Below are 15,765 nucleotides of genomic sequence, written 5' to 3'. Positions count from 1 at the left end.
CGGTCCATTCACTTAACGAACGTGGACGCAACCCGCTCTACGTCAAAAATAATTTTTGATGGTGAGATTAAAAACAGTGGGAGAACAGTGAATGTTGAGCGGTGGGGCAAACCTTCTGTTATTTTTCTTCTGAATTTGTCAATCGACCATGTTTGCGTCACTATATCCAGTGGTTGTCTTGGTGGGTGAGCTAAGTAGCTAACTGCTATTATTGAAGACTGTAAACAATATAAAGGCCAGAAGGACATTTTCCCGAGATGGTTGGTTCAAAAATTTATTAAAAGCCAAAATGTACGAGTTTTCTATTGGCTTCTGATGCTATGGATATATTCACTTTAAATGACAAGTACAGAGACAATAGATATTCTATCCACCTAAATTAACCAAGCCACTCGATCGAGTTCGAGCTCGTGTTCTTCTGCTAAAAACTTGTTTAAGATTGATTTGTTAATGTAACAAATCAAGCTTGAACATTCTTTTAAAGTTCATTAAGGTTTCAAACCAAGCTGTCGAGAAAAAAAAAAAGAGAGAGTTTCAAACCAAGTTCGAACAAGCTACATACTCATGGGTTGCCCCAGTGGTTCAGGCAGATGTTCAGGCTTTGGGAGTACTCCTCAAGGTCTGGGGTTCGATTCCCCAGATGGTGAATACCCTGCAATAAGTAGGGGGCCGTGACTTGGTGTGGCCGTGCTAGCTCCCCCGAAGGTTTGGGTTGCGCAATCAGATCCATTTAGTGGCCTGGCTGTAGGGTTGTTCGTCCGTTTACCAAAAAAAAAAATTTTCAAACAAGCTATTAATCGGCTCGTTTGACTTATGATGTAGTATAAAAATTCGAGCTACTTGACGTGGGCTTATCTCTATGGCTTGATTAAAGCTCGTTTGATTTCAAATCAAGCTCGAAAAAGATACTAATTGGCTTGATTCAAGCTACTGATCGGCTCATCGTATAAGCAAATTAAGCTCAAACATACTATTGAAGCTCATTAAATTTTCAAACCAAACTTGATCAATCACCTGCTGGGCTCGTTTGGCTCGTATATCACCCCTATATCCACCTCGTTAAATTACATCTTACAAAAGGAAAAACGAAACGAAACGATGATAAAATGCTTTAATTTGCTATCAAAGTAATGAGAGAGGAAAACGCAGATCGATTACTTTCACTTTTATCCCCTCAACGATTCAAAATTTTGCTTAATTTCTTTGTCCCTCAATTCCACCTAATCCCTCTGTAACGCCCCGATTTTTCGGGAGTAAAATAAAATAATTTTCTTAAGAAAATTTGCTAAATAAATAAAAATTTCTAAATTAAAGTTTAGCTAATACAATCTCAAGAAAATTTACTGATTCAAAATACATTAACTTCAGAGCTGACTTTAGGTTGATACGAATCCCGAGCATACTCGATCTCCGTTCCTGATATTCTTTTCGTGTCGAACTGCATCATCATTGAATCCCCTCCATTGAATCCTGCGCCCACTAGCAAATTGATCGCCGAAGCAAACAATATGCCAGGATACAGACGTATCCGTAAGTGATAAATCATTCAGTAGAATAATCCAACCCAACTACCCCTCTTACTTTACAGCTAACAAATAATCGGATAATAAGGATGCGACAAGTAAAACAGAGATTTTTCCATATAAATCAGTTATTACTATCCATTAACCTAATGTGAAATCTAAGATCTCTCCACGAGATCTTTCCTCCTCCAACCGCTAGCCATGCTTGGTCTCATGAGATCACTTCCCTTTGCTGTCGCAGATACACCTAAGTTATATACCGAGTGTGTACCCCAATAACTACAACAAGGGAAAAGTTTATCATGCCTGAACCAGAACTAGGGTTCGCCTATCTTATACACCACTTCACAAATCACTTCACAATCATCACTGGACACACGCCAGTTTATCAATTCATCATTGGACACTCGCCAGTTTCAATCTCATCACAAATTTCATCATATCTCAAAATCACGCCTGCAGGCAATCTAAAAATAAAACTTTCCAATTCATCCATTACCTAGCATCGTCTAGGTGAATTCTATTCGCATACCAGCCCATGTCTCTAGGGTCCAATCTAGCATATCAAGCAAGAGTTTGAACAATATACATATTACCAAAATAATAATTGAAATAAACAAACAACAAGTGAGGCAATCACGTAACTTTTTATGAACGGACTGTTGCCCTTAGTCTTGTATGGTCAAAAGTTAATAACAATACAAGAAACTTTTATAAAAAATAAAAAAATAAATAATAATTTTATTCAAATAGTAGTCAATCTATGCTTTTATTAGTCGATTTATGAAATTAAATTACCATATTAGTGATAATATAACAATGGGTCGAAACTGTACAGTTAACCATCTCAGGTTTAAAACTGCAATTTGTAAATAACGTATCATTAAATTTTGGACCAAAACAATACATTCAATAGCCCAAAGGGGTTAAATGTATTTTTATTGTTAATTTTCAAAAAACAATACGTACAGGAGCAGTGGGTTTTCGAAAAACAGGAGAAAAATGTCGGACTATATGATTTCGATTCGTGGGTTCGATTTTAGCAATTGAAACTTGTTAAAAATCCTCATGTAAAGAGTACATATACTTAGGGAGAAGTAGGAGAAGGATTATTCTACCTTTAATCTGGACAAAACGATTCGGTGGAGTTCGGTGGGTTTTCGTTTGGCGGCGAAAGATCAGTATTCTAGCAGCAATTTTGGATTGGAATAACTTGACCAAACCTGTGCCGTTTTGGACGATTCTTGTGTCTAACGCGAAGATCTTGAAACGCCCTACAACTTTTGTGAAGAAGTCGAAGCCTGAAAACCATTCGAACTAGAAGAAAAGTGGGAGTTTTCATAAGTCCTGTTTGTTGTCTGAAAACAGAAATCCGAGAATTTCACTGATCTTTAGACAGCGATAACTCTATCAATCCTTGACCTTTTTAGGTGATTCTTGGGTCGAAATCGAAGCTCTCGACGCCTTCTACAATATTCGTGAAGAAACTTAGGCCTAAAAATGAAAGCAACTAGGAATAAACAGGCCGTGAACAGAGGGACATGATATGGACGAAAATTAAAAGGGTGTAATTCCTCTTTTCTTGTTTCTGTTTATGTAGTGGACTAGGAGTGTTGTATTGTAAGAGAGGAGTGGGGATTGGGGATAAGTATGGAGGTGGTGGAATGCGGAAGGAGAGAGAGATATAGTTTAGGGAGAGTTTGAAGGGGAGTAAAAGATTGGTTTTGATAGAATTTTGGTTAGATAGGATAAGAGATGAGTATGGATACTTATATATCTAAAGTATAAATATATATCCTATATAAGTGTGAAAATAATATCAATTATATACATAATAATGTATAATTAATAATTCAATCTAAGTAGTTATTGAATTAAGAATTTAACAATATAAATTTGTAAAAAAAAGGCAAAAAAAATCTGGGTCGTTACACTCTCAGCTATCGAGTCGAATCGATAACAGCAGCCTAAATTATGGACTTGATCAACTGTCCTCAGATCTGTGAACAAGACTTCAGTCCATCAAATTTCGGAGGCAATTGACACAGTTGTTCATTCAGCTGATCGATACAAGATTGATCTTATATATCGCGCGCGCACTTGTTGAATTCATCCATAATTTCCTCATCTTCTAACCAAAATTTTCTGGGTTTGGGTCTGTATTTGGCGTCAACTTGTGAGTGAATTTTGTTAGTATGTTTTACGAACGAAAATTTCGTCATCCAACTAATTTATACCAGGGTTCGAGTCCTGTCGTGGGCGTTTATGGGTCTAGGGTTATGAACAGTCTCTGAACCTTTTTGTACACTAACTTACTAACCCCCGCTAATCCGTCATTGATGTATACAATATTGGCAAAAAAAAAAAAAAACAATTTTTTTTTTTTTAAAGTTAGCTTGAACAACAAAGTGATTCAACCTTGATGATTTTATGATTAATTTGCCCTAGTAGGAGTTGCTTATTACAGTACCTGCAAATAAGGAATTTAATTTTGGTCAAACTAGAGTGACTCGTCAAGTTAAAGCAAAAGACTCCAGCTGTTTCAACTACTACTAATGTACATGTAGCAGGGTAGGACATTTGACTCTTCAATATGTGTAAAATGAATTAGCTTTCCTGACTGCTATTAAATACTACTGTAGTACTATAAACCTGATTTGTATTTATTGGCTCTTAACATATACTTGAGATTAGGTAACCAGTTAGCTTCATTTCGAATGCTATACTTTGGGTCCCATGCACTCCCCAGCGACTAAAATACTAAGGTCCGTTTCGGTTTCTTAAAAAATGAACTTTTAGAAAGAAAAAAAAAAGGGGTAATTTTAAAGTCAAAAATTATGTGTTTACACAAATAATTTGTTTACCAATATGGATATTGTTTGATAGATTTCATTGAGATCTTTTAAACGGTGCAAAAAAATTAAAATATTATTTTTTATTTTTGTTATATTTGAATTTAAAATTACATTCTTTTTAAAAAAGAAAAGATTTAGAAAGAAAGCGGAACGGAACCTAAGAGACTTCACATGACAAAACCTAATTAGCCACATGTATGATCCTTCAAAATACTCTCTCTCTCTCTCTCTCTCTCTCTCTCTCTCTCTCCAAAAAAGCATAGATGTTGATTTGGCTATGTATCCAGAAAATACAGTATGTGTAAAACGAAACAACCATTTTCTAATTAAACACCCCAAAAGAAGGATTCAAGACGGGTTTTCCAAGATTATAAATAAAGTCAAGCTCTAATGGTATTGGTGGTCTACTAATAAATTAAGCACACGAGGCCAAACTCTATTAAGTTACGACGCCTTCAATGAGTAAAATAAAAATAACAATTCAATCCCTTTTCGATTAAGTAGGTTTGGAAGACTTTTCAAACCTGAGATTCCTTCAAGTTTCTTCAGTTTCCGCGTCATTTTTTAATTAAAGAATTTAAGTACTAATTAAACGAGTAGTTTACTGGCTTAGTATTAATCAATTAATTAAAGGGCCCAATGCTTTCTTAATTCCAACACCAAAGCATAATACTGATGAGACGACGATTACTATAATAATCATCAATGTTTGACATGCGTTTCACACTCTTATTACTTGCCCTCTTTTTTAAAACCCAGGTGTTTGGACCGACCAGCTTACGCGCAGCTCGATTAATTTTGGGGATTCAATTCCACTGTTTTACTAATTGCGGGGAATCCAATTAGAGCTAGAGCTCCGTGTGGATTGGCCTCAAAAGAGTTATAGCACCTGAGATGTTTTGAACTTAAGACCTTAGGAGATAGCAGACCCGTTCTACTAAGGTTCTTATTTTTCAAGTACTTATTTTTCGTTTTACGAAACATATCATTCTCTCACAATACATCACATTTAATTTAGAAATAAGTTATTTGAAAAATGAGTAGTACTACTTATTTCTCTTAGCAGAACGAGACTAAGTCATCCTAGGTCTTGACCACTGTGCCAATTCCTTAAGATTTTATTACATGCTTATTATCATGTCTTTATTGTCTTTCAACTCTCTGCCATAAACAAAACCGTTAAGCAATGTTTGCATCGGTCGCTTGGTTTTATTTCTTTTACTTTTTATTGATAGGGATGGCTAGCTAGCTTTCGATTTGGCTATGGCTTTTGATTTTGATTTGGAATCAAACAAGATTTAAACCTAATTACCAAAATATCAACACTTTTTTTTTTTTTTTTTGTGTGTGTACATTGGGATAACCAACTTTATGAGCGGTTAGGATGAAATTGATTAATTTTTTCAATCTAAAATATTATCCGGTTATTGAAACTAATAACCTCTATGTGTACGTTATTGAGATTAGTAAGATGGCTTACCCAAACAAATCCGAGAAATCACGTTATTAGTATGTATGTTCAGTAGTGGTAGGAATACTAACTTATCCGGACACAGATTTTGACATAGGATCTCATTGTGCATTCATGCATGAAACCCCACCGGATTACGCCGAACAAGTCAGTGTCCAGAAGGGTCTTGCTAAGTCCCTTACGGCCCGTTTGGACGAAGGATTTGATTTTGGGTGGATTTAGAAGAAGGGTGAATTTGAGGGTAGATATATAATAAGGGTAAATATGTAAAAAGTGTGGACATACCTCCTAAGAATGGTGGATTTATAATCCGGTGTTTGGATGATTTTTTAAGAAGAGGGATTTGGAGAGTGGATATAATAGGATAAGATGTCGAATGACTTAACTGCACTTGTATTTAAATTTAATGTTTATATTACAATAATTGCAATATAATTATATGATTAGGCATTCAATTAAAATTGTGTTTATAAAAGTACTTATTTTCATACTTTTGAACTTTTAATACATAATAATTTATTTTTTAAATATAATTAATTCAACTTATTTGATAATTTTACTCTTTTATTACAAATTGTAAGGAGTTTTTTTTCTTCTCAATATAAATTTTTTTGTGGCCTTTAGATTAATTCAATCATTCTAGACCAATGGATTGGGACATTGTTTTCTAAGAACCAAATCACTAGATTATTTTCCCCACTTTGGAAATAACGTGGAAGAGATAAAAATCTGGTTCTCTCCTCTCTCTCTCTCTCTACCCATAGCCACAAATTCAAATCCCCAATCTCTCTGTGTCTCTCTCATACTACCACCGATCCCACAGCGGTTCTCTCATCTCTGGTTCTCGATCGTACGGCGGCGGGAATGACAGTGGCCGATCACAGGTGACGGCGACCTCCTCCTCCTCCTCCTCCTCTTCCTCCTCCTCCTCCTCTCTCTCTCTCTCTCTGATCACAGACGGAGCAAGGGCAGGCTCGTCATTCACATATCCGTCTCAGGGTGGATTTGCCAACGACGGGGGTACCCCCTATCGTTGGTAATCCGGGCCGCAGGTGGATTTACAATCCAGGAGAGCCAAATCCACCCACAAATCCACCTGCGTTTTTTTCTTCCCAAACACCTGATTTACGTGGGGCCATGGCTCTAAATCCGGGTGCGTACAAATCCGGGCTCCAAATCAAGCATCCAAACAGACTGTTAGTGAAGATGTAGGAAATTTGATTCTAGTTACACCACTCTCTAGCTTTCTCGTAATGCCTTTACAAACGCTAACGTGCAAGCGACGAATTTTGTCACTATTTTAGTAACACCACTCTATAATCGCTACTCTATGATTTAATCATTCCGAACTCCAAATAGTTAACGCTATCTTATTGATCAAGTTCGATTGGTGTGGATGGTTTCATTCATTCTAGGTCCAAAACCTACTAATTAATCAAACAAGGTCTCAATCCAGCCTAACCATGATCATCAAGGATCGATGCGCTATTAATTTAATTATGTTAGCTCCGTTTCTTCTGTTTCCTTCTCTTTTGTTCCGCGTAATTGTAATAGGGTGGTGACACCCAAACATGCATGGGATGAGACATCACTGCGATCGAATTTTCCTACAGAGAGAGAATCAAGTTAGACCTCGAGGAAGTTAGGAATGAATATTGCCCTTAATTACCTTATGTCGGGCAATGGCATGGCAAAAAGAAGAAGAATCCTTCTTCCAAATACATGCATAAATAAAAAGTAAAAACTAGGGCACTCTTGGCTTTTTCCTCTCCGCTCACCACCTCAAAAAACTATGTTCACAAATATTAAAGAGGAATTTTAGTTAAATCTGTGGACTTTTTTTACAACTTTTACCCAATTAGGCGTAGATCTTTTTCTGTCTAGTAATCAAAATACAGATCCTTAAATAACACATCCCCCATGGATTTTTTTTAATCTTGATTAAAAAAATGTAGCTTTGCTCGATTACTCTTTCAACCATAATATCTAAATATCCTTTTTTTTTAAAGTCAGTTTACATTTTCTTTAACAAAATTGCTTGTTTTAATGTCCCTAAATTTTATTTTACAAAAAAATCCTTTTAGGGTCCCTTTGACCTAACTTCTTCCAAACTTTTTGGCACGATTTTTTGTTATATTCTCCTATTTTTTGTTAAATTTAGGTCAAATTTTTACCTAACGTCCTTCGTCTCAATGATAGGAACCGAAAAAGTATAAAAATATTAGCAAAATTTGAAATAAGTCCATATAGAATGACCAAAAAGGACTAAAAGACTGTCTTTTTCATATAGATTGTCTTTTTAAAAGAGAAAAGAAAAAAGAAAAGAAGAAGGCGCTATGTGATGTTTGATAAAGCTGAAAACTGAAATTGTAAGCTGAAAAATTAAGTATTGAAGCTAAGTGATGAAGTTTTAAAGAGAAAAAGTTGTTTGATAAATATATTATGCGATGAATAAAAGAAATGATGACTTAATTTTAGTTCTATTTATTAGTTATAATGTTTCTCTTTTATTTTATTAATGGCCTCCATGTACTTTGTAGTAGTGGTGGAGTGCTGACCGGGGGGGGGGGGTGTTAAGAGTGGTGGCAGTGTCAGTGGTAATGGTGTAGTGGTGGAGGTGGAATGATGATGGTAGTGGTAACGGAGGTAGAGTGGCGACAGTGATGGCGGTGATGGTGGAGTAGTGGTGGTGATAGCGATGGAGTAGAGGTGATAGTAGTGATGACAGTGGTGAGACTGATGGAAGTGATGGTAGCAGTGGGGTGGTAGCTAGTAGTGGTAGTATTTATAGTAGCAGTGGTGGTAGTGGCAACCAAAGTGGTGGAGATGGAGGTGGTGGTGACAATGGTGATGTGGAAAGTTAGTGGTGGAGGAGGGAAGACTTGAATGCAATTTCTCAGAAAAAATACTTAGTTTTATTAACTTTTTAGCATACATTAAGAGACACTTAATCTTTTAAGCAATGTCAAATGTAATTATCAAATCTTTTTAGTCACTTTAATACTTAGGGAGTGTTTCCAGTAATGAATAAGTTTTTGAGAAATGTCAAGTTGTTTTCGGTAGTGAAAAAGTTATTGAGTTTGTAAAAACTTTTTTGTTAGTGAAAATAAGTTGTTAAAATGCGTTAAGTTTTGAGTATATTTTGTTAATGAAAACAGGGTCTTAATTCATTCAGTTTCAAGTGTTGAGTTTGAATTATCAAAAAATCTACTGGTTAAGGCCTAAAATTAAGAAATTCTTTTTTTGGAAAGAGCTGAAACTTAAAAGTTTGCTCTTTCTTAATCTCGCAAGTTTCAAACTACTGTATTTTTTTGGGATCATTCTATATGAAACTTTGCTCTGAATTTCAATTTTTTAAGGTAGCCTGCACTAGGGATGGCAATGGGGAGGGTCGGGGGTGGATACCACTATCCCCGTCCTTGATCCCCGAATCCAAATCCCTCCCCATCCCCTCCCCGATCCCCACCGGGAATTTATTTTTACCCTCCATCCCCGCCCCAAAAAGGGGATAGGGATCCCTGCGGGGAATCGAGGATTCAAAGATTTCAAAACTTTAAAAAAAAAAAAAAAAAAGTCACCTGCCATTACAAAAAACCAAATTCAAAAAATAATAATAATCTAAGCTGCCATTACAAACCAAATGTCAAGGAAAACAACCACAATTCCTGTCATAGTACCATTACAAACCAAATTGAAATCAAAACAGTCACATATCTGCTGCCATAGTGCCATTACAAATTAAATTTAAATTAGAACAGTCACATAGTTGCTGCCATAGTGCATTACAAACCAAATTGAAATTAAGTTAGTCCATTTCTTCTCCATAACAGCAAACCGTTAGGATTCAAAGAGAACAACTTTAGTATGAAGACTAGTGAAGCATGGAACAAGAACACGAGCAAGAATGAGATGTAGAGTCGTAGAGATGGTGGAGAATGAGGATCTTGGGTGCGTTAGTGTGTATGGGTGAGACAGTGAGAGACTCAGAGACTGTGAGTCAAGATAGATAGAGAGAGAGAGGGAGAGAGAGAGGAGTAGGGGAACCCTAACTTATGTATATATATAGTAAGCTAATGACAGTGGCGTAAATAAATGAAACTCTAACTTCTTAATTCTTATTATGTATATATATAACGGGGATTCGGGACGGGGCGGGGACTAACTCATATCCACCCGTACCTATTCTTCATTTTTTTAAAAAAATTATCCAATACCCTACTGGATCTTTAGATAATTCCCGAATTTCCTATCCATTTGCGACGGGAATGGATCGAGTTAGATGGGATCAGCCGAAATTGCCAACCCTGGACTCGGCACGAATGAATGAATCATGAATGAATGATTGATAGAAGAGGACAAAGGAGCGAATATGGACCGAGACCGAGTCTCCCATCCGTTACACTATTCACTTCCCCAGCCCTATTCCTATTCATCAGTCAAAATACGCACAACGCGTTGAACTTGGACCCCACTTCCCCCACTCCACGCCTCTCCAAAAGTTCTCTCTCACTGTGTCTACATACGCACTACTTTCTCTCTCATCAGTTATTCAATCCCGCAAATACACGTCTCCCTCCCTTTCCAAGCAACATCTCCTTCACCCCCCCCACTCCCATATAAAACTAAACTACCCACCTCTCCCCACAAACCCACAAAACAACACCAATCCCTCCTCTCTCTCTCTCTCTCTCTCTCACAGATCGGACTCGCAAGTCCTGGCCTGTTCGTGGAACGATCGACTTACCTGTGGACAGAAAAACGAAACCGCACGAAAACCATGTCTGTCGGCGACTTTGACCCGAACCCCAAACCCAAACCCGTCGTGATCCGAGAGGTCTGGTCCACCAACCTCGAGTCCGAATTCGACCTCATCCGCAACCTCATCGACCGCTACCCTTACATCTCCATGGACACCGAGTTCCCCGGCGTCGTCTTCCGTCCCACCGCAACCGCCCTCAACCACCACCAGCAGCGCCGCCGCCTGGAACCTTCCGACCACTACAAGCTCCTGAAATCCAACGTCGACGCCTTGAACCTCATCCAGGTGGGCCTCACCCTCTCCGACTCCTCCGGAAACCTCCCCGACCTCGACGGCACCACCGCCTTCATCTGGGAATTTAACTTCAGAGACTTTGACGTCGCGCGTGACCCCTACGCGGTCGATTCCATTGACTTATTGCGTCGTCAGGGGATCGATTTCGACAAGAACCGATCCAACGGGGTTGACTCGGCCAGGTTCGCCGAGTTGATGATGTCGTCGGGGCTGGTCTGCAACGACTCGGTGAGCTGGGTGACGTTTCACAGCGCGTACGACTTCGGTTACCTCGTGAAGATCCTCACGCGCCGCGAGTTGCCGGGCGGGCTGGAGGAGTTTTTGGGGATCCTGAGGGTGTTTTTCGGAAACAACGTTTACGACGTGAAGCACTTGATGCGGTTCTGCCAGAGCTTGTTCGGGGGGTTGGACCGGGTGGCGAGGACGCTGGAGGTGAGCCGGGCGGTCGGGAAGTGCCACCAGGCCGGTTCGGACAGCCTGCTGACGTGGCATGCGTTCCAGAAGATGAGGGATTTGTACTTTGTGGAGAATGGGCCGGAGAAACACGCCGGCGTTTTGTACGGATTGGAGGTTTTCTGAGAAGTGAAAAAATATATATATTCGATTTATTTAATTCTTTTGGCACAATTGTCTAAGGTGAATTTTGTAAATTAAGTTGGCTATAATATCAGAATATTGAATTGAAATCATCTGAGAAAAAGTTTCCTATGATCTCGAACAGAGACCACGCGAGAACATAACGATAACGATACCAGCAACATTATTAGTTGAATCACGATTAACAAGAATTCATATCTCGGCGACTAGAAATTAGTATATGGTGGGAGTTATGGGAAATGAAAATGCGATCGACCACCCAAATTAAACAATGGTTCAATGTATACGAATAAATTAACTAAGATAGGGGTTAGATTTTGATAAATAGAGAAGTATCTTTTGAGGCAAAATAATTTAGGTCGAAGGTCGTAGTACATAAATTATCGGGCTACATGATAAGTGTCCAATCTAATCCGATTTGCTATTGTGATACTCCTAGGTAAAATAGTTGTGAGCGTTGTTGCTCTTCAGTCTCCACAGGTGGTTCAAACTAAGACAAGGTCACATGTAGGACCACAAATATGATTGAGTAAACCGATACTTAACTTTGGAGTATTAACTAGTGGTTGTTTATTCATGTTAGAATGAGTATTAGTGAAAAATGTTTCACAGTGAAAGTTCTCCAAATTCACAATTTTTTCCCACTTATTAAGGTTGTGTGACTAATAAAATATATATAAAAAAAAAAAAAAAAACAGATGATATGGCGAAACTGTTTTCCAGACTGAAATAATAAACATATTTTACATGTTGCGGCTTTTACATCAACCCGTACACTTAAGTATGCGTGAGCTTGAAGCCAGCGTCGAAGTTATGGCATGGAGTAAAGGTCATCACTTCTCTTTTTCGTTGGCTCTAAGTGCAGTGAAGTTACACCCGAAAGGCTCTATGGCCGTGTTCCAACCCGTACAACTAAGTATGCGTGAGCTTGGAGCCAGCGTCCAATTTATGGCATGAAGTAAAAGGTCACCACTCCTCTTCTTCGTTGGCTCTAAGTGCAGTGAAGTTACACCCGAAAAACTCTATGGCCGTGTTCCAAGAATGGATGCCTTCTTGTGCTCTTCTCTTACTTCATCCCTCGCAAGGGAAGAAGACTCGATGCTAAACTCTTGATTGGAACTGAATTGAAGGAGACCAGCAAGCGCGTTGACAATTCTGGTGGGCTAGCAGTACAGCTCGATCCGTATGGCAAAACTCACAAATTGCACGAGTAAAATATTGTACGAAAAGTTTGGTGGTCAACTGAGAAGTGTGGACTTGACTTGTGAGTTTGGAGGACTTGGCTATTGGCTATAAGAGCAAGTTTATTAGGTGAGTTAAAAAGGAGAAAAAACTATTTTGACTAACGAAAGGACAAAAGTTTTTTTTGCAGTAGATGAGGTAACCCATTGCTATTGTGCCTCCAGCTACAGTTCTTCAGCATAACAAGCGAAGAACTGTTCAAAAGCCACTCAATTTTTTATTGTTTCCTCTCACTCTCTCTCTCTCCCCAAAAAAGAAAAAAGGAAATAAAAGTAATAATATTTTAATAGAGAATAGGTTAAATAGATAGTATTGGTGCAGTGTTGAAAGAAATATGAATAGGTAAAATGAAAAAAAATGCATTGTTTACTAGCAATTTTACCTCACAGTTGGTAAACTTGCTCTAATGGTAGGTGGCCTTTTGTTTTTAGTTCAAGGCCGGTGTTCATGCGGATCCTCTAACCCAACCATGAGAGAGAGAGAGAGAGAGATATTTTTTTGGCATCAAAAAAAGAACTTCATAGATAGATAAAGAGTCAATACATGAGATAACATTTTTACAGCCCCAATAAACAAAAGCTAGTAAGAGATTACAAGCTAAAAACAGAGAACAAGCAGCATATACAAGGAAAGCAGCTCTCAAAGTAAAAGGTCCACTTGTGAAGAGTTTGAAGACTATCCATCGTCAAAGGGATATGATATATATCACTGTCGGAGTGAATTCTAGAAGTGCAACAAAACTTGCCAAAAGGTGTGCCTAATGAACTTTGATGCACTCACCAAAGGTGATACTGCAAATGTGGACTAAATGAGTTAGAAAGCTGAAATCAAATAACAATGGGGCTGCAATTGCTAGAAACTCCTTAATGCTTCTCAACTATTGGAAATTAAAGAGAAGAGTCATTAGTATGAATATTGATATAAAGTATATGATTTTTAATAGCCCAACTCACTGCCTCAATTATAGAGATGATAGAGGCGCAGTCCCTTTGAGCATTGGAGCTTTTGAAAAAATAGCCCACAAACCTGGAGTTAACCATAAAAATTACTCCCACGCCTGATTTCTTGAGCTGTAAATTAGAAGCATTAGCACAATAGATATCCAAAACAGGATCTGCCTAAGAGCAGAGACAAGGATTGACATGGAAAGGTAAAGGATGATGCTGTATGGGAAGGTGATGCAGGGAGGCGTGTTGGAATAGAAGAACATACAATAAGGACAATCACAAATAAGTGTGAACTAGAGGTACTCCCTCTACGAACACACAATAATGAGATAAATCTTGTTTTTCATTAATCAATAAATAACTCCTTAGTCGTAAGGCTTACAACTTATTATATAGGCTGAGAACTCCAACCTTAATTGAACCCTAATTCTTGTAGAACAAGAAAACATAAAATAGGAAACTAATAAACTATAATTGGAAAACTGAATAGTCTAGAACACTTATTCCTAAAATTAAATCTCCCTAACAAAATTACTAAAACATAAAGTACGAAAAACTAAATAATGCTATTTATTAAATAATTTTCAATTCTCATTCTGCATCATTCTCCCCGACTTGAAGAAACTCATCCTCGAGTTTATAAAGTTGGACCCGCCATAACTTGTCCGCATCAATCTTGTACCTCAAATTATTTTTTCGGACCCCAAACTGTAAAGATGAATATGAAAAAATAAAAGCAATATTGTTTGTCACAACTTACTCTAAGTAATCCAAATATTTTCCTTCACAATAACTTCAATATATTCCCAAAAATAATCCACGAATTGATTACTATGACTAGCTTCAACCCCCTCCGATTTCTGAATATTACGCAAGAAATTCATATCCAAGCTTTCAATTACGGTGTGCTACACGCGGTCCCAATCAAAAGGCTTTGGTGTAGAAAAGCACTTTGAGTCAAGATACGTGGACATGGTTTTAATGACATTACCATTGATCTCACAATGTTTTTCATGCCCACAACTCCAATTGGTTGCTCATCCATCACAAGTTCTTCTTGTTCTGTACCACTACCCATATCAATCCAATATTTTTTCCTTCAGCCACTTCATTCTTGCCTCCCTCATTAAAATCATGATATTCTTTTGTAGTGACTACATAGTCATACTCCTCCGGATAGCCATCCTACGTAGCAGGTAAATCCCAATCAACTTGTAATTGCAATTAGGAAGTATTAGTGTCCAAAAATAAAAAAATTTAGCAATCAACTTTCATTACTTAATTTTTCAACTTTCAATTTCAGTTTTCAATTTTATCGAGCAACACCCTAGCATAGCATCCAGCAAAATTTGGGACCTCTAAGAGCATCTCCAGTGGACCCTATAAAACACCCATTAGCATGAATGGCTAAAATTTTAGCTAGTGAATCAACAAATGTATACAATATTGGAAAAAAAAAAATCAACAAAAGGTGACTCTAATAGACTAGATAAATTGGTCCATAAGCTTATGGCTCAATAGTTCACCCTCTAAATTTAGCCACCAATATATAGACTCACTATATTTTTTGTGCGCCTAACTTGTAAAAACAAAAATGGATTTTTGTTTTTCTAAGAATAAAATGGACCTGTTTAAAATGTTGTCGTGCTACAAAAAAAAAACGTTGTAGGGTTTCAAAATGGAAGATTGCTCTTTTACTGCTCTTCCTTTGCTTTTTCATGTCAACTTTGCGTCTACGAAATATGCTAATTCATCTCATTCACAATGCCACATCACATAGACCGCCTTTTTTTTTTCATTCTAAGTTGATCAAAAATTTTGTTTAAGATAATAAAATTTAGCTAGTCATTGAATTTGTCATTCACTCAGTATACTATTGACTACCTATTGATCCATCCAAGTGGGTTCTATTTATATCAAAAACTACCAATTGGCCATTCAATTTTAGCTAATTTCATTTTTTTTTACGGCGAAAATAAATTTTATTAACCTTTGAAATTGAATAAATTTTACTATTAGCCAATCCTTTTTTTTTTTTTGGAACTGTTAAAAGCCAATCCATTTGAGATGCCATTTC

General features: G+C 37.5%; 1 protein-coding gene and 1 long non-coding RNA gene across 2 annotated transcripts; one reads left to right on the top strand and one right to left on the bottom strand.

Moving 5' to 3' along the window:
* Window positions 1–6,592: 6,592 nt before the first annotated feature.
* Window positions 6,593–7,051, bottom strand: LOC131325867 (uncharacterized). The gene is made up of 2 exons (XR_009199865.1): window positions 6,805–7,051; window positions 6,593–6,774 (listed from the first exon to the last, which is right to left on the bottom strand). It is a non-coding gene; the product is annotated as an uncharacterized LOC131325867 (long non-coding RNA).
* A 3,332-nt stretch (window positions 7,052–10,383) lies between these two features.
* Window positions 10,384–11,591, top strand: LOC131325655 (probable CCR4-associated factor 1 homolog 11). Its single transcript, XM_058358050.1, has one exon. It carries the CDS (start codon window positions 10,627–10,629, stop codon window positions 11,479–11,481), a length of 855 nt encoding a protein of 284 aa, XP_058214033.1. The 5' UTR covers window positions 10,384–10,626; the 3' UTR covers window positions 11,482–11,591.
* Window positions 11,592–15,765: the final 4,174 nt, after the last annotated feature.

This window comes from Rhododendron vialii, chromosome 1a, assembly GCF_030253575.1.
Source record: "Rhododendron vialii isolate Sample 1 chromosome 1a, ASM3025357v1".
Lineage (NCBI taxonomy): Eukaryota > Viridiplantae > Streptophyta > Magnoliopsida > Ericales > Ericaceae > Rhododendron > Rhododendron vialii.
The sequence above is the reverse complement of the archived record's forward strand: the minus strand, read 5'-3'. Positions and strand labels throughout refer to the sequence as shown.